This window comes from Cnephaeus nilssonii (genome assembly GCF_951640355.1).
Source record: "Cnephaeus nilssonii genome assembly, chromosome: 5".
Taxonomy (NCBI): domain Eukaryota; kingdom Metazoa; phylum Chordata; class Mammalia; order Chiroptera; family Vespertilionidae; genus Cnephaeus; species Cnephaeus nilssonii.
The window spans coordinates 104,076,236-104,100,878 of NC_137076.1; the positions used below are offsets into that span (position 1 = coordinate 104,076,236).

At 59.8% G+C, this 24,643-nt stretch overlaps 1 protein-coding gene across 1 annotated transcript; it reads left to right on the top strand.

Moving 5' to 3' along the window:
• The first annotated feature begins 454 nt into the window (after positions 1-454).
• Positions 455-23,863, top strand: NEURL1B (neuralized E3 ubiquitin protein ligase 1B). The gene is made up of 5 exons (XM_079771016.1): positions 455-648; positions 17,416-17,961; positions 20,712-21,425; positions 22,844-22,969; positions 23,323-23,863. Exons 1-5 carry the CDS (start codon positions 618-620, stop codon positions 23,565-23,567), a joined length of 1,662 nt encoding a protein of 553 aa, XP_079627142.1. The 5' UTR covers positions 455-617; the 3' UTR covers positions 23,568-23,863.
• The last annotated feature ends 780 nt before the right edge of the window (positions 23,864-24,643 follow it).

Genomic DNA, 24,643 nt, shown 5'->3' on the forward strand with positions numbered 1-24,643 from the left:
CGTGATCCCACTGCCCGGTCACCGGCTGGACTGTCCTGCCCAAGCCCGTTCGGACATTGCCCGCGGTGACCTTCTGCCTGGGTGCGTCCTGTCCCCGCCCCAGCCCCGCATCTGTCCTCCTTGGGGGCTAAGGCTTGGTCCCCTCTGGCCGGCGCCTGAAAGGGGGTCTGGCACACGGAAGGGCCTCTCAAAACACTGGACTAGATGAGTGAAAGGTCAGCAGGCTGACAAGCCCGGCACCCAGGGGGCACCCAGCTGCCCGGCGCGTCTTCCTGCCCGGGGCGCGCGGGAACGGCGAGGGCGGGAGTCCCGGCGGTTCGGCTCCCGCCACCCGGTGCAAACTTTCAAAAGATGCTGCGCCGCGGCCCCTCCCTCCCGCGCGGTTGGAGGCGGCAGGAGGCGAGGGCGGAGCTGGCGGGTCCGGGCCGGTGGCTCCGCCTTCTCCTGCCGCCGCCGCCGCCTCCCTCCCGGCGGTCGCCCCAGCTGCCGCCGGCAGGCTCGCCCGTGCAGCCGCGATGCCCCGCGGCCCGACCTCGGCCCGGGTCCCCGGCCCACCGCGCAATTAGCGTTCGTGCGCCCCGAGCGCGCCGCTGCCAACGCCGCGCCCCGAAGCCGCGATGGGCAACACGGTGCACAGGACCCTGCCAGGTACGCCGGGAGCCCTGCCCGGGAGGCGGGCGCTGGGGTGCTTCTCTCCCCGGGGGACCTGCCGGGTGACTTCCGGAGAGCCACCCCCGCCTTGGAATCCTCGGCGTCCAGCGGGTTGGAGTCTCTAGTGCTTTCTGGACCCCATATCCGCGTGCGCCTGGAGGGTGGCTTTGCGCTCCGGGAGGGCGGGTACCGCGTCCTGGTTACCTTGGGGACCCCCATCCTTGTTCTCCCGGCTTTGGCCAGATGAGCGAAGGGGCCGCTCGGGCGATGCTGTGCGCCCCCTCGCCTTTGTTCCAGCCTGGGGGCGCTGATGAGGGAGCTTGGGGCGCCCTGGGGGAGGGGGTGGGGACTGGAGCTGGGCTCCCCAGGGCTTCCGACGGCCAGACCCAACCTTTGTGTGGAGACTGCAGCTACTGAGAGTGGGGGGTGCTCTCAGGAGTACCCTAGCTTACAGCTGCCCAGCGCCCCCGCGGCACAAGCTGCCTGGGTTTGGCTGGGTTCCCACGCGCACCCCCGGCTGCGCCCCCCTCTGGTGTCCGTTCAACTAGGGACTCGAGCCCCTCGGAGTCGCCGCTGCAGAGCGCATTCCCCTGTAGTTAAAACCAGCACAGAACCGCGGGGGGCAGAGTAAGGGGATTCAGAGGGTGCGAGTGGGGGCGGTGGAGGTCTCACTGCAAGATACCGGTAACCGTGGAACAGATCAGCGCGCGCGCACGCGGAGGCTGTGCCCGGCACTTTGCATGCCCCGCCACTTTGCATGTGCTCGCCTTTGCAAAGAGGGTATGCAAAGAAGCTTCCCTGGAAGGGTGTGTGTTTCAGTTTCACAAGTGAAGAAACTGAGGCTGAGAGGAGGGGAAATGACTCGCCCAAGGTCACACCACTGGCAGGGGGAGAGTCTGGGTGGGGACCCCAGTCTGTCGGCCAGCCCTTCTCCCATCCCCCATGTCTTTAGAATGAGTCTTTATTCTGGTTGAAGGCTGGGCATTTGTAGCATCCTTTATGCAGAAGGTGAGAGGTGTGTGTGTGTGTTTTGAAAGTACAAAAGCACACACACACACGCGCGCGCACACACACACACACACACACACACACACACACACAGTACAAAAGCACAGCTCAGTGGGGAAGCCCGTCAGCTGTGGGTAACTGTGGTGTGAGGTCTCAGGAGGAGAGGGGCCATAGCCCATCTCTGCCCTAACACTCCCAGGAAGCCCCCCCCCTTCTAGGTGTTACCAACAATCATTGTTTCTTCCCCCGGAGGGGTCAGCAATGGACGGAGCTGAGCCGGGGATTCCCAAGGCCCGCTGACGGAGGAGGAGCCAGCTCCTCCTTTTCTAGCCTTTGGGCCGCTTTAGGGCCACTGCACTCAAACCTCCAAACCCTCAGAGAGCCCAGGTCACCAGTGCGTTAGTGGCAGATTGGGGACTTGAACCCAGGTCCGCTTACTGACAGGGCTGGTGCCCCGTGGGGGAGAATCCACCGCCCAATCAGGAGGTGTCCGGGGGTGTCGGCAAATACGGCAGCATCTCCCAGCCGGGAAGACACGGCGTGGAGGCACGGGCCCCTTTTAAGGGTTTCTTAATTAAGACATGTTCAGGCTGTTCTGGTGAAAAAGCCATCCTGCCGCCTGTGGGTCAGGTTTGGGTGAGCGAAGGCGCAGAGCTGCGAGGTGAGCTGAACATAGCGGGAGGTTCCTGTGGTCGCCGTCCACGGGGCCCGGCTCCGGCCCCGGCCACGCTGGGCTGGGAGCCGGGGGTTAGGCGGCTCACCCGCTGCAGGAGCTAAGTGTGGACAATGCAGAGTGTCCCCTGGGGCGGAAGCTGGCACTGAGTTTGAGAAAGGGGACAGAACTGGAATTCCTGGGCCACCACGAGGTCGCCTGCGGTTAGCTTCTCACATACACTGTGCCGTCTCAGTCTGCGGTGCTCCCCACACCTGGACTGTCCTTTCTCGCCTCGTCCAACTTTCAAAATCCAGCTTAGCCCTGGCCGGTTTGGCTCAGTGGATAGAGCATTGGCCTGCAGACTGAAGGGTCCCGGGTTCAATTCCGGTCAAGGGCACGTGCCCGGGTTGTGGGCTCAGTCCCCAGTGGAGGGCATGCAAGAGGCAGCCGATCAATGATTCTCTCTCATCATTGATATTTCTATCTCTCCCTTCCTCTCTGAAATCAATAAAAAAAATTTTTTTTTAAAAAAATCCAGCTTAGTTGCCACCTCCTCCAGGGAGCCTTTCCTGACCACCCCACCAGATCCCACCCTTCGGTCTGCTACCGGATCCCTTCTTAGGGCTCTGCTGGTACATCTGACCACATCGCGTGGTGGTCACCCATGTCCATGACTCGCCTTGGGGTGCGTGAGGACAGGGACCACCAGGTCTGGATCATCTGGTATCTCTGGTTGCCCAGCTCAGAACCTGGTGCCTGGCAGGGGCTCAGAAGCCGGCCTCTGAGGCTGAAGGAACACTTGGCTCAGTCCTGCCCTGTAGAAACCCTTGTTCCATTCTCAGGAAAAGGACGTGCGTGGGGTGTCTTCCACGGGTCTTGAAATAGAGAGCTGGCATTTGCCGAGCACCTGGATTCTGTGCCAGGCTTCCTGCATATGTGGCTTCATTTACATGCCAGGCACGCGTCTCCTGAAGGCTCCTGCACTTGCTGAACCCTCTGCCTGGAACCTTCTCCCCCCAGGCCCCCCATGGAACCCCCCCCCCCCACCCGCTTGCTTACTTCTGGTCTCTGCTCCGCTCCCCTCTCCCTCCACCCTGCTTCGCATTTCTCCTTAACCTGGGTCACACGTGCCGGCTGTGTGTGTAGTCAGCTGTCTATTGTCTAAGGAGGGAGGGTTTTGTCTATTTTTTCACTGCTCTGTGGTCAGCACCTGGGCCAGTGGCTAGTATACAGTGGATGCCCAGCAAACATTTGTTGAGTGAACGAATGCATTTAACTCGTGCGACCGCCCTGCAAGGTAGGGGTTATCATCTCCACCTTCTAGGGAAGGGAGCCACAGCTCACGCGGCTCCTCCAGCTGACAGACGAGGACTGAAATCCGGGTTTATTTAGCTTCAAAGTCCTGCATGCTTCCTCCCACATGTGGTCCCTCCCCACCCGTGGCTCAGATAACACTTATGGGCACCCACATCCCCCGGCATGCCGTTGTGTACAATAAGGAAACGAAACCCCGAAGGAAGGAATGTGCTTTATGATCGATTGCGGGGCCGTCCCTCGGCAGCCCGGCGGAGCGCACCAGCGATTCCGATTCCGACGGGCAGACGTGGGCCGGGCTCCGCGTGGGAACGCGCATTTGCTAAACTCCTGCGGTGGGCACCACCCATTCCTTTCTGGTTGCAACCCTGCCAGGTAAGGGGCCTGGCTCCATTTTACAGATGAGGAGACTGAGGCACAGAGAGGTTGAGGCACTTGCCCCAACTCACACGGTTAGGCCGTGGCAAAGCTGAGCTTAGAAGACCCAGGCCTGTCTTAGTGCTAATACCACGTGGGCCTTTTCCCCGGACTCCATCAGCCTTCCTTCCTCTGGATTTTGTAAGGGGAAAGCGTAAACACGTGGGGCCCGGGGGGGGGGGGGGGGCAGGATTCCCGGGGGGAGGAGAGGGGAGGGTTGAGGAGGAGGAGCTCTTCCCTGTCTTCTTACAATTCGCCCCTCCCTCAGCGCGCCTCTGGGGTCCCCGCGGCTGTTTGGAGAAGAGGCTGAACTTAAACTGTCTGTGGGGTTGGTTAATCATTTAGTCTGTCCATGCGTGAGCAAGTCAACCCCCTTTTTAGCGCTAGTTCCATCGCCGGCATCCTGGGGCTTCGGAGGGAGACAGGTGTTGGCCTGGTTTATGCCAAGCTCTGGCTTCCCCGTTTTAAATCCTCCGAACCCTTTTGAGGGGCCGTATCTGTCCCCATTTTACAGGGAGGCAAGTGGAGGCTCGGAGAGGTGTTGGACAAAGGCACCCGCTCTGGGGCCAGCGGGGAGCCAGTCTTCCTCATCTAGCGGGGCAGTCTGCGAATGCTGGCCAGAGCGGGAAGCCCCTGCTCCCCCCTGGCCCCTCGGATGCCATCCCTTGCCCGCAGAGCTGCTGGAAAAGGAGAGCGTGGGTGCTGGGCCCTCGGGGGTCAGGTCTGCTCCCTGGCAGTGGGCGATGATGCTCTGAGGGCCTGGCAGCCACTCCTTCCCCTGGATCTGGACTCTCAGCCCTGGGAAAGAGAGAGGCCTTGGTCACTCGCTTTACAGCCATCACGACGGCTGTATGGATGGCCCAACGGTGCCGCTCTCCGCTCTCCGCACCTCTCTTCCGCCGACACCCAGTCCCGCGTGGTTAGGCCAGGCCGGCCTGCCTTCCCCCGCCCGCCTGCCTCCCTCCCACCCGGTGGAGCAAGAGGCCTGAGCTGAGCCTCTGAAACCCACAGGCTGTGGACAGGTTGCCGGGGGCCTGAGGGGCACGGCCCCTTGGTGACGGCCCATGAGGAGGCTGCGGCTGGGGCGGGCTGGGAGGTGGCGGGGGCTGGCCCAGCGGTGCAAGTGAGGAAGAGGCAGTGGTTCTGTCCGGCGTGTGGGACAAGTGGAGAAGGTGCCCGGGGAGACGCGGAACCTGGAGGAACGAGGCCCGTCCTCCGTGTCTACCCTCTTCCTGCTCCCACCTCTGCTCCCTTCACTCTCTCCCCTGGGGCTGTGAGAGTCGGGGAAGGCTGCCTGGAGGAGGTGACATCTGAAGGAAAGTTCTAGATGTCTGCCTCCACCCTCACGCATCGTCTCCTTCGGTCTGCCTTTAGGTCTTCCTGTGGCTCTGACGCCCTGAGGTCATCCTGATTTCCACCTGTGCCGCGTGCTCAGGCTGGGGTGACCCTGTGTGTCCTGTGCTCATTCATTTCCCTGACACCTATGGGGCACCTGCCATGTGCCGGGCACGGGAGGTTCAGTGGTGAATGGGATAGTCAGGCGGTGCTCATGGGGCTGGCCGCTGGCGGAAGAGGAATAGAATGTTCTAGTAGAACGGGACAGCTTTGATTAGGTTACCAGAGGGCACGGGTGCCTAAACGAGGGAGGGGTCCGTGGCCACTGCCCCAAACAAGGCCTGGCCACCAGACCAAGTGCGCGGTGGGTCCTGCGCAACCAGCTTTAAAAAAAAATCTGTAACGATGTAGCACAGAATGAAGGTAAAAGATTGAGTGCATTTATGCAGTCAGAGTACTTTTGCTTCGTAAACGTTTTGTTTCAGGTGTGCGTGTACATACGTGTGTGTATGTGTGCGTGTGTCACGGTGTGAAATGCATTTCTCTCCACGGGTCGCAGTGACTGAGGGTCACGATAAGCCCACTCACTGGCCGACAGCAGCCGGACGTCTGGTGTCCTGGTCTGGAACATGGATCAGGCGGCCTGGGTTCCAATCTCGGCGCAGCCGTCTCTCAGTGGAGGGACTTTGGCCAAGGTACTTCCCTCCCTGCCTCAGTCTCCTCGCTGTGAAACGGGGAGGATGGGGGCTCCCGTGTGGGCGGGGGTGAGAGTGAACAGGAATGGAGCAGGCGGTCTTGAGCACATGCCCAGGGTGCTTGCCGTGCCCATGGGAAGGAGAGGCCTCGGGCCTGCCCTGGGGTGCCTGGCGGGGCTGGTGGACAGGAGCCCCCATTTCCTGCCTTGAGAGCCCAGGTGACCATGAACCCCAAACCAAGGGCCGGCCCGGGGGCATCCCTTTCACGGTGCTGACGGCCATCCCCGTGGGTTGTTGAGCTCTTTCCAGGACACCTGACCTCTGATGAGGAGAATCTTCTTGGCAGGTCACATTTTCCAGTTTTTATTCGTCCACCAGCCTTCCAGGCGGGGCTCTGTGCTGGGCCTGGGTCACAGCCTGGGTTCGGGGACTCGAGGTCTTCAGCTCATTTCAGGCGGTTACAGCAGTAGCTGGGAGAGGGGGAGGCTAGGGGGGTGAGAGCTTAGAGAATGCAGGAAGGCTTCCTGGAGGAGGTGCTGCCAGCTGAGCCCAGAAAGCAGAGGAGCTAGCCAAGAGGAGGAACCAAGGAGGGCTGTGCGAGGCAGAGGGGCTGGACGTGCAAAGGCCTGAGGGGAGGGAGAGCAGGCCGTATGTGGGGAGCTGTGGCATCCTGGGGGTCCCAGTGCAAGTGGGGGTAGCATGTGGAGTCGGAGGCCAGGCCAGCGCAGTCGGGAGGCGTAGGTTTCCGGCTGCCTCACTCCCTGGCTGGGGGATGAACCGTGTTCGCCAGCAGGGACGGAGCGTTCGCGTGGGGCGGCTACAAGGACCGCTCAGGACAGGCTGTAATCTACCCCACGGACAGGAGTCCGCTCCGCCCTCTTTGGGACCTAAGGCTTTCTGTACTGGGCGGTGCTCTACGCTGGCTGGAGATAGAAGCCCGAAGCCGGGCGTGTGCTGGCGTTTAAAGCAGCGGGAGAGGGGGCAGGCCTGGCTGCTCACCTGGGCCGGGGGCAGAGAGGTCAGGGCTTCAGCCTGCTTGCCCCACGCCAGACCTTGACCTGCTTCGCCCCACGCCAGACCTTGACCTGCTTTGCCCCACTTAAAGCAGCAGGGCCAGCCCTCCACCAGGAGTCTCCCATTTCACAGATGAGGAAGCTGAGCTCACGGGGGCGAGATCTGCCTGGGGTCAGGCGGCCAGGAGGGGGCAGAGCAGAATCTGCCCGCAGGCCTGCCCGGCTCCAAAGCCCCTTCCCCTCCGTCGCCAGGCGGCACTGCCCCTCGCCCTCCCCCCGAGCCCTGCGCCCCTCCAGTGCTCCCCACAGGCCCTCATCTTGTCCGTCCTGGGAAGGCAGATGCCATCTGTCCACAGCGGCCAGGATGAAGCTGCCCCCGGGGAAGGGGTCTGTCCCCTCAGGCCTCACCCTTAACCTGCAGCTCAGAAGGGGGCGTGGCCTCTGGGAAGCCTGCCCTGGAGGGGGGGCGAACCCCTTTTTCCTGCCCAACTGGGGCTCAGGCTTCTGAGGTGTCTGCCGGTAGAAACTGACCTGTGGCCAGCCACCCACACTCGCCCCTGCCAGGTGTCCCAGTGCGCCCTGCCACCCAGAGCTCCAGGCAGCTCCCACCAATCAGTGAGCAAGGCGCCGGCCGGGGAGACCCGCTGTCGTCCTGCACACAGGCTGTCCTGTAGGTGGGGCACGTGCTGCCCCATCAGTAGCGTTGGTAGGAGTTCCCCCCACCCGCCCATGGGGTCTTGGCCCTGCCCTTCATCAGCCAGATAAGCAGCGTGACCCCTCTAAGCTTCATCCCCTTTTCTGCAGAAAGGGGCGGTGATGTTACCTCCCAGGCATGCACGGCGTCCCACAGATAGTACATGTCCACACCGGCCGCCCGTTAGGACTGGATTCCCTGGGCAAAGGAGCCCCTGGTCCTCTGAGCCCTGCGCGCCCCAGGGAGACACACACAGAAGAACAGTAACAACCGCCAAGTTGTATCGCGCAGCCAGTCTGTGCCAGACACTGTTCCAAGCAGGTGCCTGCCTGTAACCCCCAGGACAAGCCCTGAGAGACGGCTACTGTGGTTAGTCCCGTGTAACGGTTGAGAGAGCAGAGAGAGGCACAGAGAGGGACAGTAACTTCCCAGGGGCACACAGCTCGGGGAGTCAGGCTAGAAGGAGGGGGGGTGGTGTGGGATGGAAAACTGCCAGGTTGGGGTGGGGGCTCGAGCTGGAAGCCCCCAGGGCAGGAATCTGTAAGCATTTAGAAATCCTGGCGGGCTTGCTCACCTACTTTTTTACTTGTTTGTCTCACACCCTGCCTCTCGGCATGGCAGGGGGGCAGTCTCCAGTGGCTTGTGGTTCCCGGTGGGGACCCCAGCTGATGTTCCCCAATGTCTGATGTGTAGATCTCTGACTGCCTTTCAAAGCAGATCAGGAGACAGCTGATGGTCCTGAAGTCTCTCTGGACAGCAAAGCGAGGGCCATGTCACCCCGAAGGGAGCAACGGATCCCCAGCAGCATGGCCTGGGGCCTGCAGCCCCGTGAGGCCAGCAAGCAGACAGGAGGGGGACCGAACGCAGAGGTGACCAGCGTGCGGGCCTCACATGGAGGCACATTTCAGCTTCGTCAAAGGAAGAAGTTTCTCATGTGGAAGCTGCCTGGGCGTGAAGAGGGGAGGGAGGAGGTGCCCTTTGCTGGAGTGGCATTGGTGTTTAGCTGGGGCTCGACATGGACACTGCAGTGGCAACTGGAGCATCGGATGGGTCTGGGATGGTTGTCCGTTGAGGCGCCTTTGACCCTGAGGTCTCATGGGGAGTGCTGTCCAGTGCTCACCTGCTGAACGCCTGCAGGGGCCCTCGCGAGCTCTCGCCTCTGTAATCCTCCCGCCAGCTCTGCATGTTGGGAGATTTTAGCCCCGTTTTATAGATCAAGAAACGGAGGCACAGAAAGATGAAGTCACGTGCCCTGCCCAGGTCTGTTCCCTCCCCGCAACCTCCCCTCCTCAGCATTTTTGCAGACTCGGCGACGGGTATTTCTGAGTGGGGTTTGGGACAGCCGTCCTTGGACGTCAGTCCCGGCTCACCCTCACGCCGTCTCTCTTCATCCTTATAACCAGGCTCGGGCAGCTCAGCCTCACCTCTGGGCGACCGGGGAAAGTTCTTTAATGAGTAAGCCATTTGGGGGAAATGGTGGGGTGGGGGTGTCTGGCACGCAGAACTGGCAGAGTGCCCATCGCTATTAACAAGTGTGTTTTGTTTACATCCTCAACATTACACATTGTTTACAACATAATTATATCCCTCAGGCACATGTCTTTTTTCCTTTTCGCCCAGGGATGATGGATTTATGAGATGGGTGGGCACACGCATACCCTGTGTCTCCATCGCCTGGTCGACGGGGTAACTTTCCACTAACCAGCGGAGAGCCTCCGTGCCCTCGAGGTCCGGGAGAGTCAAGGGCAGGAGGTGGGACGGTGGCATTTCCCTGCCTCTGGAGGTGGCGCAGCCCTTCGTCCCTGCACGCAGGTCACCAGGGGTTCTTTCCCCAGGACCAGGGAGCGCTCGGAATCGCCGCGCCCCACCTCCCATTTGGTGGCTGGGGGCTCTGTGCAGGGTCACACGGTTACAGATGTGCAGGGTCACACGGTTACAGATGTGCTCTATGGCTGGAACGCCAAGAGACATGGTTAGGAAAAGAACACTTCAAATCTCAGGTCTATATGGAAGCTGTGTGACCCTGGGTACGTCACTCCCCCTCTCTGAGCCTCCATCTCCTCGTCTGTAGGATGGGCATGACGACAGCCCCTCCCTCACGGGGCTGTGGTGAGGAATCAATGGGAGACTCTGTGAGAAGTCTGAGCCCAACACAGCCCGGAAGTGGCCACCAAAGGCAAGACAGCTGTGCTCCTGAAAGGGATGGGGGGAGGGACCGATCAGACCGGGTCTTCTTGCTGTGTCTGTGGCACCTCTCCAGGCCCTGGGAGAGATGACTGAAGGGCCCCCTGGTTGCCTAGGGAAGCAGTTCTGCGTTCAGGCACACCTCGGTTCCTTGCGCTCTGCTTTACCGCGGTGATCTGGACCTGACCCCGCAGGAGGCCCCAGGGGTGCCTGTGATGGTCAGCAGCTCACCTGGGCATTGGATTCAGATCTGAGCTGAATCCTGACCCAGCTGTTGACCTGCACCGTGATCTTGGACCAGACTCTCCCCGTCTGGGCTTAATGTCCTCATCTGTGCAATGGGTCCATCAGCCACAGAGAAATGCCAGGGAGCCACTCCTCTCAGATCATCAGAGCCTAGGATACGTGGATGGAGGTTCCTATCGGGGCTCAGAGTTTGCATTTCCAGCACACATCCTTGACTTCCTAGGGAAGGGGCCGGAGCCCACACAGACTTCCTGCACGCCTCCTCGGTCCACACCCTCATGCTCCCAGGAGCCCTCAGGCATCTGGAGGAAGGCCAGCGTGGAGCAGGAGGGGCGAGAAAAGCGAAAGCGGGGTCTTCCGAGAAGGGAGCGGGTGGAAGAGGCACCCTTCAGAGTCACTTCTCGGTGGGCCTCAGGGCCAAACGTGGCAGGGAAGGAGCGGACATTAGTTGAGGCCTGACTGTGTGCCAGGCCCCGGGCGCTCAGTCTTCCCTGCGGGGATGACTTCTACACTTTGCCCAAAGCATCCGTAGACCCTTCTTCCTAGCCCTGGAGCCAGGCTGGGTTCCAATACCAACTCCACCTCTTCTTGGCTGTGTGACCTTGGGCAGCTCTCCCAACCTCTCTGAGCCTCCCTTCCTCACCAGCAGTGGGTCTTCAGGAGGGTCACAGGAGGTCTGTGGATGGAGGGCTGGCTTCAGTCTCCGCATTGCCCCCTGGGACCATGCCCCACCCCGATTCCTTTTGCAGACCTCAGGGATGTAGGCGCTGGGGCTCCAGGCCCCGGCCCCTCCTAATCAGTCTCCGCTTCCCTTTTTAGATGCCTTGCTTATTGTTCATGCCAAGTTCCACCAAACCAAGGCCTTTGAACAGCTCAAAACAAGCTGATTGATGATCCCCACCCCGCCCCTGCCCCTCCCTGAGGCCAAGCCAGGGCCCGGCTCACCCCCTTCGCCAGCAGGTGGCTTAGACTACTGGTACAGAGTCTTGCTTTTTTCTTTGTGGGTCAGGGGGTGAGGCAGGGACCTTGGGGGGCAGGGAGGCATGAAAAAGGAAGGATGCAGCCTTCGGGATCCGACAGAACCAGAGGGACACAGGCCCTGGCTCCGCAGGCTGGGCGGCCTCTGGCAGGACATCCGCCTCTCGGGGCTCCTCGTCTGGAAGCCCCCTGGCAGGAGTGGCGACAGGGAGTGGGCTGTGCGGCGAGCACCTGGCACACACTGGCAGTGCCACAGAGGCGGGCTCCCGCCCCTCGGGGCCAGCAAACCGCCCAGCGGTGGGGCGTGGGAACACTTCCTGGGCTCCCGGAGTGAGGGCAGGGGGGTCCAGGGAGCTTTCTCTGTGCCAGCTGCTTCTGGCCCTGGCAGCAGGGGCCGTGGCTCTGTTGTTCCAGAATCGGGACAGGGCCTGCAGGTGCTCCCCGGGGGCGAGGTTAGTGAGCAGCCAGGCCTCTGGGCACCACCCAGGTAGGGGAGTGTGTGTGTGTGTGTGTGTGGGGGGGGGGGGTACTGGCTCCCCTCAAGGCAAAGAGAAGGAGAAAGCTGGCAGACTCCTTGGGCAGCTGCCCCGGCTGCCTGGAGGAGAAGCGGGTGCTGAGGGGCAGGGTGGGGCCTGGAGTGTGTTCCTCCCACTGTGCTGGGCCGTTTTGACAGGGGAGAAGGAAGGAACAGTTTCTGGGGAAGATGCGGGGCTTCATCTCATTCTTCAGACAGGTGGGTTCTCGAGGCTTCCTCTCCTGCTCCAGACACGTCAGTGGCCCTGAGAGCCTTCTTGAGGACCCTCACCTCTGCTGCATTGCCTCTAAGATCTTTTGTGATGCAACCCCTGACTCCCTGTCCACTCTCCCCTTTCCCTTCTGCCCTGAGAAGTCTGAGCCCAACACAATGCCCTCAGCTTGTCCTCGCCTCCAGGCCTTTGTCTGGGCTGTTCCCTCTGCCCGGAACACGCCTCCCCGTCTTTTATCTCGTCCCAGCCACTCCTTCCGTCTGCAGAGCAGCTTCTCTGAGAAGCGTCCCCTGGGCCCCCGGCCTTCGTGCTGACCACCCTGTGCGGCCTGAGTCCGCACTGTCCCCCTGCTGTGGGGACGGGACTGTGTGCGGCTCGGCGGGACCCGTGTGCCTGCAGCTCGCACAGGCCCCAGCACCGAGTGGATATCCCGTAAATGTCAGCTGAAGGAGGAAGTGATGTACTCGAGCAAGAATGAGGGCATGTTCCCAGCCCCCTCCCCCTGCATCCCTGGTGGCCCCCCCGCCCCCAACCCTGGGAGCTGGCGCCTCTGAGGTCGGAGTTTCCTGGGCCGGGTTATCAGGAGGGGCCCAGCAGGGGGTCCGACGGGCTTGGGAATCCCGGTGCCACTGAGCACTCTTTGGGGGGGTGTGGGATGACCTCACGCCCTGGGAACTCGCGCATCCAGCCCACTTGAGCAGAGAGCCCGCCGGCCTGGCCTGGCAGGGGCCGGCTTCTCCCAGCAGGCAGCGTGGCGCGACCTCTGGCCTCCCGCCCGGCCGCCCTGCAGCTGCCGACAGGAGTGTCACTGGCTGCACCGAGGTGACCGCACGGAGGGCTTTGTTTGCCGAGGGGAGGGGCGGGGCGCGGGGTGGCGGTTTCCAGGGCGGGCTGGCCCCTTTCCACGCTGGGTGCTGGCTGACCAGGCCTCTGGGGCAGAGAACAAAGTCCCATCGAGCTGGCGTCGGTCCCCGGGGCGCATGCCGCTGCCCGTTTGGCAGGGTGAGGAGCGCTGGTTACTCCTGTTCTAGCCCCGTTCAGACCCGCCAATGGGGAGCGCGCTCGGGGCCAACGGAGACCCACATCCTTGCCCTGCTTCAGGGGCTGGGGAGCCCTGCCCAGACCCAGCCTTGCCTTTCCTCTCCAATGCACATGCTCTCACACACACACACGCACACACACACGCACCATGTGGCTTCCTGCCGCCCACGCTGTTGGTTTGCATTGGGGACTTGGGCACATGTCGCTTGGATCACAGACTTCTCACGTGAGCTCAGTCTGAGGCTGAGCGTCAGGCAGGTCCCGGGAGCCCCCTGTCAAATGGTGTGCGTGGATTGCGGGTGCGTTTCCGGGAAAGAGGCCCGCACAGCGTTCACGGCCTGTGACGGGCCCCCGGGGCTGCCCGGGAGAAGGGCCGCACTGCCCCGTGCTGCTGCTCTCACAGCCTCAGGGTCTTCGTCTGGAAAACGAAGCGGGTACCCCCACCCTGAAGGGCTGTCCTGAAGACTGCACCCCACGCACGAGGCCCGCGCCCGGCGTGACGAGGGCTCTGTCCGAGGCTGGGTGCGGGGGGGTGCGGCGGCTCTCTCCCCCTGCGGAGCGGAATCTGCTGAGGATTTCAGCCGAACGCCATCTGCTCGAATGCCAGCGCTGGAAGCTGTCATCTCGGCGGCCAGAGGAGCAGGAGCTGTGGCTTCCTACCGGCCACGCTCTGGCGGTCAACACCATTTCCCGGCTCCTTTTGGAGCGCAGGAAGGCCGGCCGGGCAGGGGCGAGGAGCGGGATCCGTTCGAGGGGTGGCCCAGGGCACATTTGGGACGCTGCTGGGACGGCTTAAAAATAGGCCCGTGTCCTTGGCCATCAAGGGAAAGCAGCCCCAGGGTTTGCAAGGGGCCTTTCCCGGCCAAGGTCACGGGCCCTCCGTGGGAGAAACCTTCAGGACGTGTTCCCCAGGCCCACAGTCGGCATCTCTGACCCGGGAAGAAACCTTTTCTCTAATACGGTGGTTTAAAAGGGAGACCAAGTGTTTAGTGACCACCTACTATGTGCCACATGCTGACTGTCTGACGAGTGGGCCTCCTTTGTTCTCAGCAATCTTGCAGCATGCAGATGACGCTTACCAGTTTTCTAGGTCTGGTGGTGGTGGGGGGGGGGACCCAGAGACAGTAAGCATGTCCCTCAAGGTGACACAGCTAAGATATGACAAAACCAGGATTTAAACCGAGTCTGTCTGTCTCCAAGCCTGTGTTCTTTCTAACCGCCTCTCAAGCTGAGACTTAGAAAATCAAAAACATGGCAGAGAGATGGAGGTACGGGTCTCACCGAGGGCCAGACCTGATGTTCCCCAGGGGGGAGGCAATGGATGTTTAGTGAGCATCTACCGTGTGCCAGGACTCCCGCGGGGCTCTGTGCTCTCACGGGGACAACGAACATGCAGTGTGGGCTAGGCTGTGCGAGTGGGGAGACGGAGGCAATGTTTGTCCTTTCCAAACGTTCCATAGTGTGGCTGCAGCGTTGCCTGCAGTAATGCAAAGGCTAGAGTTCGGGTTTTCCGCGGACGTCTCCAAACGCGGGTGCCACTTCCCCTGGGCTGAGCTAAAAGCAGAGGTGGGCGTACCATTTGGAGGTTGCTAGTTGTTCTTTTTTTTTTAAGCATTTTCAATTTGTGTAAAGAACACATCTTCTTAGAAACTTTGTTCACTCTGTTTTCGTTAACTCAGGGCTCTGGCCTCAGAGGGGGGGGGGGGGGGGGGGAATGGTGTTTATCCCTCATTCCCTGGAGGAAGTTGGATCATATCATCAGGATTAAACAAATATGTAAACTTCGCTGGTGACTTGGCTGCAGTTCACCCGAACATATAGTTGGATTTGCAGGAAACTTCGCCTTATGGTAACAAAGCAGTATTTCTCCCGCCCCAGCATTCATTTCCATCATGAGGCCACTCTGAAGGAACATCTGCTTAGCATTCTCAAGTCCTTTAGTATAGACACTCTCCGATTAAGAGATAAGGTTGGAAAAGCAACAGTGATGTCAGGGGAGCTCAAAATAATCAAATAAGGGTGGCTTGTGGTCTCTGGGGCTCCGAAGGGCTTTGATCTGTAGTCATATTTAATGTTTCCTGGAGAGTGTGCCGGCTCCGGGGACCTTGGAGAGAATCCGGCCCGTGGGACGCAGGAGGAGGCTGCAGCCAGGAGCGGGTGGCATGCGTGTGCCGAGACCTTGGGCTGCCTCTCCTGGTGGTATTTCCCCACTCGTTTGGTTTTGTCTGAATGAACCAGCTCTCCCGCGGGCCCTTGCTTACCCTTGTGGTTCAGAGCTGGCCGCAGCCTGGCTCTGGGTCCCGGTCCTCGCTGCCTCGGGGCCCCTCCCTGGCGGGCAGTGCTGGCTGTGCCATCTGAGCCTCTCGGGCTGGCACTTAGGGCCTTCTTGTCTGGCCCCTGTGTTGTCAATGGCAACCTCACACCTCGCCCCTCTGAAGCAGGGGCTGCCCAGCCTCAGACAGCCTCTGCCACACACACCGTAGCAGTTACTCTCCCCGCCAAGTCTGGCTCCCCCCTCTCTGCCCTAGTGTTCCCTCAGCCTGGAATATTCCCTCTCCTCCCTCAAGACCTGGCTCTGTGGGCATCGCCTCTGTCCCCAGTCCCTGCTTGAGTCTGGGGCCTCTGGGCCCCGTCGTCGCCCAGGCCTAAGGGAGTCTGGAATGTCAGCACCACCGAGTGGGCACCTTATCTGCCGAGGTGACGGCTGTACTTCCAGTGCCTGGCTTGGTGCCTGGCACATACCAGGTGCTCCCTAATGTTTGACAAATGGATGAATGGCTCTTGTTCCTGAAGTTCCTGTTCTTGTGTGGGACCGTGGCTTTATTCCTCGTATTGTGTCTTCTATGGGTCAGTCGGTGGCTTCTGTTTGGAGAGCGTCTTCCCTGGGGCCTTCCCCGTGGGCCTGGGAGGGTCGGCCGTGGCGTGCCTGCCTCATCGCCTCTCCCTCCTCATTTTCTCCTGCCCTCGCTCCCATGAGCCTCAGTAGTAACTGAACCCCCTGATGTGCCCAGAGCACAGTGAACCCCGTGGCGGGGCGTGGGAGGCGTGGTCCCTGCAGTGGCCTGCCATGCCCTGGGGTGCCATTCTTCTCCCACCACAGACCATCGTGTGCCGGGAGCACCTGCAATTACTGAGCACCTGCCAGCAACACGCTGGCTGTGAACAAGCAGCACAGACTCATGCAGTCATCGCCCACCGGCCACCCCCAGGCTGCGGGGCCCCCAGGAACTGCCCCTGGATGGAGGAGGAGAGGTGGGAAGGATGAAGCTTTCACCTCAATCCCAGGCCACCTGGGTTCATGGCCAGCAACCAGATCCTTTAAGAGAGACCATCCCAGCCCAGCTGGTGTGGCTCAGTGGTTGAGCATCAATCTATGAACCAGGAGGTCACAGTTGGATTCTCGGTCAGGGCACATGCCCTGGTTGTGGGCTCCATCCCCAGTGGGGGGCATGCAGGAGGCAAACAATCAATGACTCTCTCTCTTATCATTGATGTTTCTATTTCTCCTTTCCTCTCTGAATCAATAAAAATATTTTTTAAAAAATAAGAGACCATCCTAAGATTCTCCAAGTCCTTTGGGGCAAAGTTCCCTGAGAAACGCATCCTGAAAGGTGTATGTCCTAGCAAACCCACCTGGCTGACAAAGACTGTCTTCCTTCTCTGTGGGAAGGGGAACGGCAGTCACAGAGCTGCAGCCTCGGTCTCCGTGGAACCTCAGATCAGGATATTGTTGGTTGCCTGGTAAGCACATACTTTGTGCCGGGCACTCTTCTAGAAACTGCAGCCACGGTCTTTGAGCAGCTGTGCGGGTTAAGTAATGTCCCCATTTCACAGGCGAGGAGACGGGCTAGAGAAGTGAGTGACAAGCGCTCCCACCAGGAAGGGCCGGCGCCTGGCTCCACACTGGACTCCATTGCCTTTCATTCTCTGGTCACGGATCCCAGGACCTCAGTCTTTCTGTTGCTGTTTCTGCTTTGCTTTTGAACAAAAATTGCAACCCCCCCCCCCCCCCAACACACACACACAGACACTTCTCCCCAAGAATCCAAGGCCCCTGTGGCCTTGGACAGACTGCTGCCCAAGAGTGACCTTGGAGGACCTGGAAGGACCTGATGGGGATGGAGAAGTGGGTTGACCCCAGCCTGGCTGCTGGGTGACGAGCTCATTGGTATTGGTCCATCTGGGGGTGAAACGGCTTTGAACAGTGCTTCAACCCCCCCCCCCCCCATACACACACAGTCTCATTTTGCTCATCTGTGAAGTGGGTATAGTGACTTTGCTGTGGGAGTGCTGGGCTGATTGGGGTGGCTGGAACCTTAAGTTCACCAAGTTCTGGTTTAATTAGGACGGAATTTAAGATGGAGGTTTTTATTAGAAGAGGAATCGGGGCCGCACAGTTGTGAGGGGCCCTAACCTTCCTGCCTGTCTCTTCCCGCAGACTCCAGCCCTCCCGCGCGCCTCCTGGCCACCCGGCCGTGCTGTGGGCCCGGCCCCGAGCGGCGCCAGGTCCTGGGTGAAGCCCCGCGTTTCCACGCGCAGGCCAAGGGCAAGAACGTGCGGCTGGACGGCCACTCGCGCCGGGCCACGCGGCGCAACAGCTTCTGCAACGGGGTCACGTTCACGCAGCGGCCCATCCGGCTGTACGAGCAGGTGCGGCTGCGCCTGGTGGCCGTGCGCCCGGGCTGGAGTGGCGCGCTGCGCTTTGGCTTCACGGTGCACGACCCGTCGCTCATGAGCCCGCAGGACATCCCCAAGTACGCCTGCCCGGACCTGGTCACGCGGCCCGGCTACTGGGCCAAGGCGCTGCCCGAGAACCTGGCGCTGCGCGACACCGTGCTGGCCTACTGGGTGGACCGCCACGGCCGCGTCTTCTACAGCGTCAACGACGGCGAGCCCGTGCTCTTCCACTGCGGCGTGGCCGTGGGCGGCCCGCTCTGGGCGCTCATCGACGTGTACGGCATCACCGACGAGGTCCAGCTCCTCGGTAGGTCCAGGCCGCCGTCCCTGCCGCAGGGCCAGGCAGTGGTCCTCCGTGCGCCTGGTGTGATTCTTCACACAACGCAGAGGGCTCACTTCGCTAGGCGAGGCGTAGTTCTACACCATCGATACATTTTAAATCGTTCTTCATGACAACCCATGATCCCTGCTCTACAGCTGAGAAAACTGAGGCATGGAGGGGTTAAATGACTTGAATTGCGAAGCCGGGTTGGTCCGGAGTCCATGGTCTGGCCCAGGTTCATTTGCTTACACCTTCATTCAATTATTTGCTCCTTCACTCACTGATTCTCTCATCCATTCTGTTGCTCATTCCGTCACTCCTTTGTCCACTTGCTCACTCATTTATTCACGTATTCACACATGTATTCATTCATTTGCTCATTTGTTCATTCACACATCCACTCACTCAGATTATAATCTATGCCCTAATCCTCGAGTGTCTACACTGTCAGGCAGTGAGCCTCCAACCCACTGGAAAGAGGCTGGAGGTCCACTGGGGAGGCAGGCAGGCAGGCGTGGCGCTGGCTCTAACAGGAGCAGTGGCTGATGCTGAAATCCTGGTGGTGAGAACTCATGGGGAGAGTTTGCTGCCCTTATCTTGAGAGACATTTCAGATGAAATGGCATGTCTAGCATTTGCTTCAACATATGGAGGAGGGAGAGTTGGTGGAGGTGTCAGTGAAACTAGATTGGCCATGAATTGTTGAATCTGGATAATCAGCATTCATTATACTATTTGTATAGGTTAGTTTTTCAAAAATAGAGTTAAAAGGGGGAAGAAAAAAACACACAAAACACCAGGAGGCCAACCAAAACAGGTCTGTGAGCCAGGGTCAGAACTTGGGTTGCCGGTTTGCCAAATCAGCGCTGCATGGAGGGGTAGGATTGCAGAGTAACATATCAGACTCTCACCAGGGGGCTCGGGCAGGCTTTTTGAAAAAGCATGTTCAAGATTATGACTTAATTTTATATTAGGAAAACTGAAGAGGAAGAAAATTTTATTCCATGGAATAAACTATAATTCTACATGGTAATATTTAACAAAATCTTAGCCAGAGGGATCTGGTTTTAAAGTTTGAGAAACACTTTTTTTTTTTGCTTTAATTATGGTTAATATTTTTATCACTTAAAAAACCTTCAAAGTATGTTAATGACCTTTTCTTTTAGATTTCTTTGTTATTAAGAGTCAGTCTATGCTAGAGACCTCATTCATTCACTCGTCCAATAAACCACATAATAATGAGGGCTACTTGCTAAGTGCTCTGCTGAGCCTGGGTGCACGGTGGTGAGCAGACTGGCACAGACCCTGCCCTCCAGGAAGTCACGTTCTAGCTGGGGAGACAGTCAACTATTCATCTACCCAAGTATAAAGACCTGTTACCTGAATGATCAATACCTTTATTTTACTTTTTTACTTAACTGTAATATGTAGTATCAAAACATATTTTCATATCACTAAAAATTATTCAAAAATAATTTCACGATTGTCTTAAAAAAACTCCTTAGTTTCTTGTTTTTTGAATGAGTCCATCTCTCTCTCTCTCTCTCTCTCTCTATATATATATATATATATATATATATATATACACACACACACATATACATATATGTATATATATTATTGATTTCAGAGAAGGAGAGACAGAAACATCAGTGATGAGAATCATTGATGGGACACCTCTTGCATGCCCCCTACTGGGGATCAAGTCCACAACCCCAGCACATGCCTTGACCAGGAATTGAACTGTGACCTCCTGGTTCATAGGTCAATACTCAACCCCTGAGCCACAGGGCGGGGCGGGATGAGTCCATCGCTTATTGAAACCTTCTCCCTTCAGTGTTTGGTGCCACCAGGCTCTGTGCTCCTGCTGCCCGCTTTCAGCCCGCACGTGCTGAAGAGCCTGGACTCTTGTCCTGCTTTGCTGCTTAGTGACCCTGTGACCTTGGTCATACTCTTGAACCCCGCTGTGCCTCAACTTCCTTTGCTAAATGGCGAGTAATGACAGACCACACCTCACAGGTTGTGTGAGGACTACCTGAGCTAACTCCTGAAAGGAGCTTAAAATAGCACCCGTCACATACTAAGGCCACAAGTAAAGAGCAGCTTATGTTCTAGTTGGGGAGGCAGAAAATAAAGGGTTTTCAAATGCCCTTTAAATCTTCACCAGTAGGAAAACCTCTGAGGGAAGGAAGGGAGAACGAAGGAAAAGAAAGAAGGGGGCGAGAAAAGTGAGGCCGGAGGAAGAGAGGGGAGGGAAGAACAGGAGGAGGGGCGGAGAAATAAAGGGTGAGGAAAGGGGTGGGGAGAAGGGAGGGGGGAGTGCAGAGGGAGCAAGGGTCTTATCTGCCATCCCAAAGGTGAGAAGGTGTCGTTATGCTTAATCCCATTCTGTGCATCTGTGATGATTATTTTTTCAATATGTCTTTATTGACTTCGGAGAGGAAGGGGGAGGGAGAGAGGAACGTCCATGATGAGAATCCTTGACCGGCTGCCTCCTGCACGCCCCCTACTGGGGATGGAGCCCGCAACCGTGACCTCCCGGTTCATCGGTCCAAGCTCAACCCCTGAGCCACGCCGGCCGGGCCTTCCGCGATTCCTAAACCAAATGACAAAAGAACCGGAAAGAGAATGGCGGGGGGGGGGGGGGGGGAGGGGGGGGCCCCGGAGGTGCGGGCAGGGCCGGCGGGCAGGGGGCCCCGGGCCGCGCCTCACCCCTCCCTCTCCCTCTGCCCGCAGAGAGCACCTTCGCCGACACGCTGCCGCCCGCGCGGCTCAGCCAGGCCCGCTTCAGCGCCTGCGCGCCGCCCGGCAGCCTGGACGCCGCCAACTTCAACAACAACGAGCTGGAGAACAACCAGGTGGTGGCCAAGCTGGGCCACCTGGGGCTGGGCCGCGCCCCCGGCCCGCCGCACGCCGACGCCCCCGCCATCCCGTGCGGGCCCCGCGACCGCCCGCGGCCCGCGTCCTCGCCGGCGCTGCTCGAGGCCGACCTGCGCTTCCACGCGACGCGCGGGCCCGACGTGAGCCTGTCCGCCGACCGCAAGGTGGCCTGCGCGCCGCGGCCCGACGCCGGCCGCACGCTCGTCTTCTCCGAGCGCCCGCTGCGGCCCGGCGAGAGCCTCTTCGTGGAGGTGGGCCGCCCGGGGCTGCCGGCGCCCGGCGCGCTGGCCTTCGGCATCACCTCGTGCGACCCGGGCGGCCTCCGGCCCGCCGAGCTGCCCGCCGACCCGGACGCGCTGCTCGACCGCAAGGAGTACTGGGTGGTGGCGCGCGCCGGGCCGGTGCCGAGCGGCGGCGACGCGCTCAGCTTCACGCTGCGGCCCGGCGGCGACGTGCACCTGGGCGTCAACGGGCGCCCGCGCGGCCGCCTGCTGTGCGTGGACACCACGCAGGCGCTCTGGACCTTCTTCGTGGTGCGCGGCGGCGCCGCCGGCCAGCTGCGCCTGCTCGGTGAGTCCCCCACTGCGCGTGCGCGGGGCTCCCGGGACCCAGAGGGCGCAGCGCGGGCGGGAGCCCAGCCCGCGGTTCCCAAACTTGAGCGCGCACCGTACCACCCACCTCCACCTAGAGTTTCCATGCTGGGCCCCGACAGGATGTCTTTCCAACAAGTGCCCCAGGGGTGCCCAGGTTGCAGGTCCCTGGGCCACATTTTGTCTGCACCGACCTAAGTACCCGCGGGGCCAGGGTGTGGCAGGCTTTATGCAGTCCTAGTCAATGATCAGTGCACTCTATTTCCATTGTTATGGTTACACGATTTATTACTTTTAACATAGTCGATGCTTGGTGAGTGTAGGAGAAACAGTAAGTACAGCTACCCTGAAAAGAAGAAGTAAGAACAACACCGTCCACAGAAAATGGAATGCAGGCTTGAACCATCCTATTTGGAGATGATTCTTGCCTTTATTCATGCCCCAGACACGGAGCACCCACCAGCTGGGCCAGGCCCTGGGCTCCAGGATGGGGCAGGGCAGAGAACCCGGCACAGAGGCGGAGTGCAGAGCTGCAGGGCGTGGTGTTTGCGGGGCAGAGGGGGTGGGGGAAGGTTCCCAGAGCGCAGCTCCCTTCTCATGGTTCAGGAAGTAGAGTCCCAGTGTAAACAGAAACGATGACCATATCCTCTCACCTCACTCACTTCTATCCTCCTGAGGATGGCGGGAAACCCATTTCATGATCCCATCTACAGAGAAGAAAACTGAAGCACAGAGAGAGTTCATGGCTGCCGCAGTCTTATGGCTGCTCAGCCATGAAGAGGTGGGGAAGTCGGAGCCTCCGTTTCCTTCTGTGTAAGGGCAGGGACCCCCGCATCCTGGGGTGTGAGGATGAAATGATGAGAGGTGCATACTTTCGGCAGGTGCTTTTCACTCCCGCGTGCTTAGTAAGTAGTGATCGTGACAACAGCGACTGTTGTTTGGTCCGGATGTTGAAAGGACGTCAGTAGGACTTCACCCTCTTTCCACCTCAGAGTGCACTTTCTCCGTGTCGGCTTCCCTCGGGCGGGGCCTGCAGGGCCAGGCTAACCGGCCAGGGAGCCTTCCTTCCCCGCAGTCTGAGGGAAAGCTCTCAGGAAGGCCTCATTGGCCTTGGCTGGGTTATGTGGCTTCCCCTAAACTGCCATTGAGACCAAGAGGTAGAAGTTCTTAGTGGCCTGGATCATGTGAAATAAAACCCCAGCTCTGTTTCCCAGAAATAAACAGGAATGATGGCTGGGCAGGCACATCACACGTCTGCCACGCACGCACGGCTCCATCAGAACCCTGTGAGGCAGCTCTTGCTCTCCCGTTAGACAGACTGGGAGGCTGAGGTGCCAAGCAGCGGAGAGCCAGGGATGAGCAGAGCAGCGCCATCTGATGGAGTCTCTTTGGTCCCAGGCACCCTGCAGTCCAGCCCTGTGATCCCGTCTCCGTCGGGGTCCCTCAGCGGCTCCCAGGACGATAGCGATTCCGATATGGCCTTCAGTGTCAACCAGTCCTCCTCGGCATCCGAGTCATCCCTGGGTAAGGAAATGCAGACCTGGGGTGGGGTGCAGGGGCAGGGGCTGGCCTGGCTCCTTCCCAGCGCTAAGCAGGGTGGTCACCCTACTCCCCCACCCCCCGTATCCTCCTTCCTCAGCTGTGCATTTAGCTGGAGGGAAAAGAAACATCTAGATATGGCACCCCAAAGGGTGATAATGGTGCCTGATGCTTGGGGGTAGGAAGGGCAAAACCCAGACAAAAAGCCAAAGTTGGTGTCTCCCAAAGTTGTTCCCCCATGGGTTCCGCCATAGAAGCTTTGCCTTCTTGGGGTTGCCCCAATGGAACCCACCTGAGAACCACCTTATTCAGGTCTGGCCTGGTCTTCCTCCCTGCAGTGACAGCCCCCAGCTCCCCGCTGAGCCCCCCGGTGTCCCCCGTGTTTCCCCCACCGGAACCAGCAGGCAGCAGGAATGGCGAGTGCACGGTGTGCTTCGATGGCGAAGTGGACACGGTCATCTACACGTGTGGACACATGTGCCTGTGCACCAGCTGCGGCCTGCGGCTCAAGAGGCAGGCCCGGGCCTGCTGCCCCATCTGCCGGCGGCCCATCAAGGACGTCATTAAGATCTACAGGCCGTAGCCTGGCCCGCGATGGGCCTTGGCCAGAGCAAGGTCACCTTTCCGAAGCCCCCTGGGCCGGGCAACCACCGTGGCCACCAGGGAGTCCAAGAGCATTGGCCATCTCGTCTGTCACTCTCCGTGGTGGGCGAGGCGTGACAGTCGTGGAGACGAGGCCCTGGGGGTCTGAGCCCAGGCGAGGGTGGCTTCTGGCTCAAGAGTGCTTTGCCCCCAAAGGCCGTCCCAAAAGCAAGCTCAGGAACTGCCTGGCAGACCGCCCGTCCCTCCGGTGACCTCTCGGCTGGGAAACAGCGTCCTCTGTGCAATGCTTTTTGCTGGGGGTGGGTTGAGGTGTGTGCGTGCATGTGTGCGTGCGTGTGTGGGGGGGGAGGGGTGCGGGGGAGACTGAGCAGGGAGAGGGCATGTGTGAGAGGATGAGAGAGAACGCATAGGTATTTATACAGGGATCTTGGCTCCAGGAGACTAAGGGATGTGCGACCTGGAGCCCAGGCACTAGCAGGCCTAGAAGTGGCTCACTTTCTGGGGCTGTGACGGCCGCTGGTTTTGAACGTGTGAAGCCTGCACCTGAACAGACTCCCTCGGATGGTATAGAAAAGGGACGCAGATTTCCTAAGAGCAGGAAAAAATAGCTCGTTGTTTACAGCTCCGAAGCAGCAGGTCCTTGGGGGTTAGGTGGGCGGAGAACATAAAAGAACAACTTGCTTCTTTGGTTTCTAACTCGGCCCCGGAGAGGCCTTGTGCTGGGCGCCGCAGCCATTTGAGGGCTCTGGGCAGGCCGCCCCCAGAATCCTTTACACCCCTTCACCTCCCGGCAGCCTGATCATAAGCACACTGCACTTGCCCCTGCCCTGGCTGCTTTTGGCCCGTACGGCCCACTGTGTACAAGACAGAGGTTATCTTTCCCTGGGGAGGGGGCGGCCTAGAGGCAGGGACTCGCCTGGAGTTGGAGAGGCCCCTGTGGGGCACAGACAGCTCTCCAGGCTTGCACCCGTGCCTGTGGGCATCACCGGGACAACCTGCTGGCGAAGTAGGACGGGGAAGCAGGGCTTTGCAACCTGTCTTTGTTCTGATTCTCGG

Coding starts and splice junctions, on each gene's coding strand:
- NEURL1B (XM_079771016.1), top strand. CDS start 618: ATGGGCAACACGGTGCACAGGACCCTGCCAG. Junction 17,962..20,711: donor CGACGAGGTCCAGCTCCTCG/GTAGGTCCAGGC, acceptor CTCTGCCCGCAG/AGAGCACCTTCGCCGACACG. Junction 22,970..23,322: donor GGCATCCGAGTCATCCCTGG/GTAAGGAAATGC, acceptor TCCTCCCTGCAG/TGACAGCCCCCAGCTCCCCG.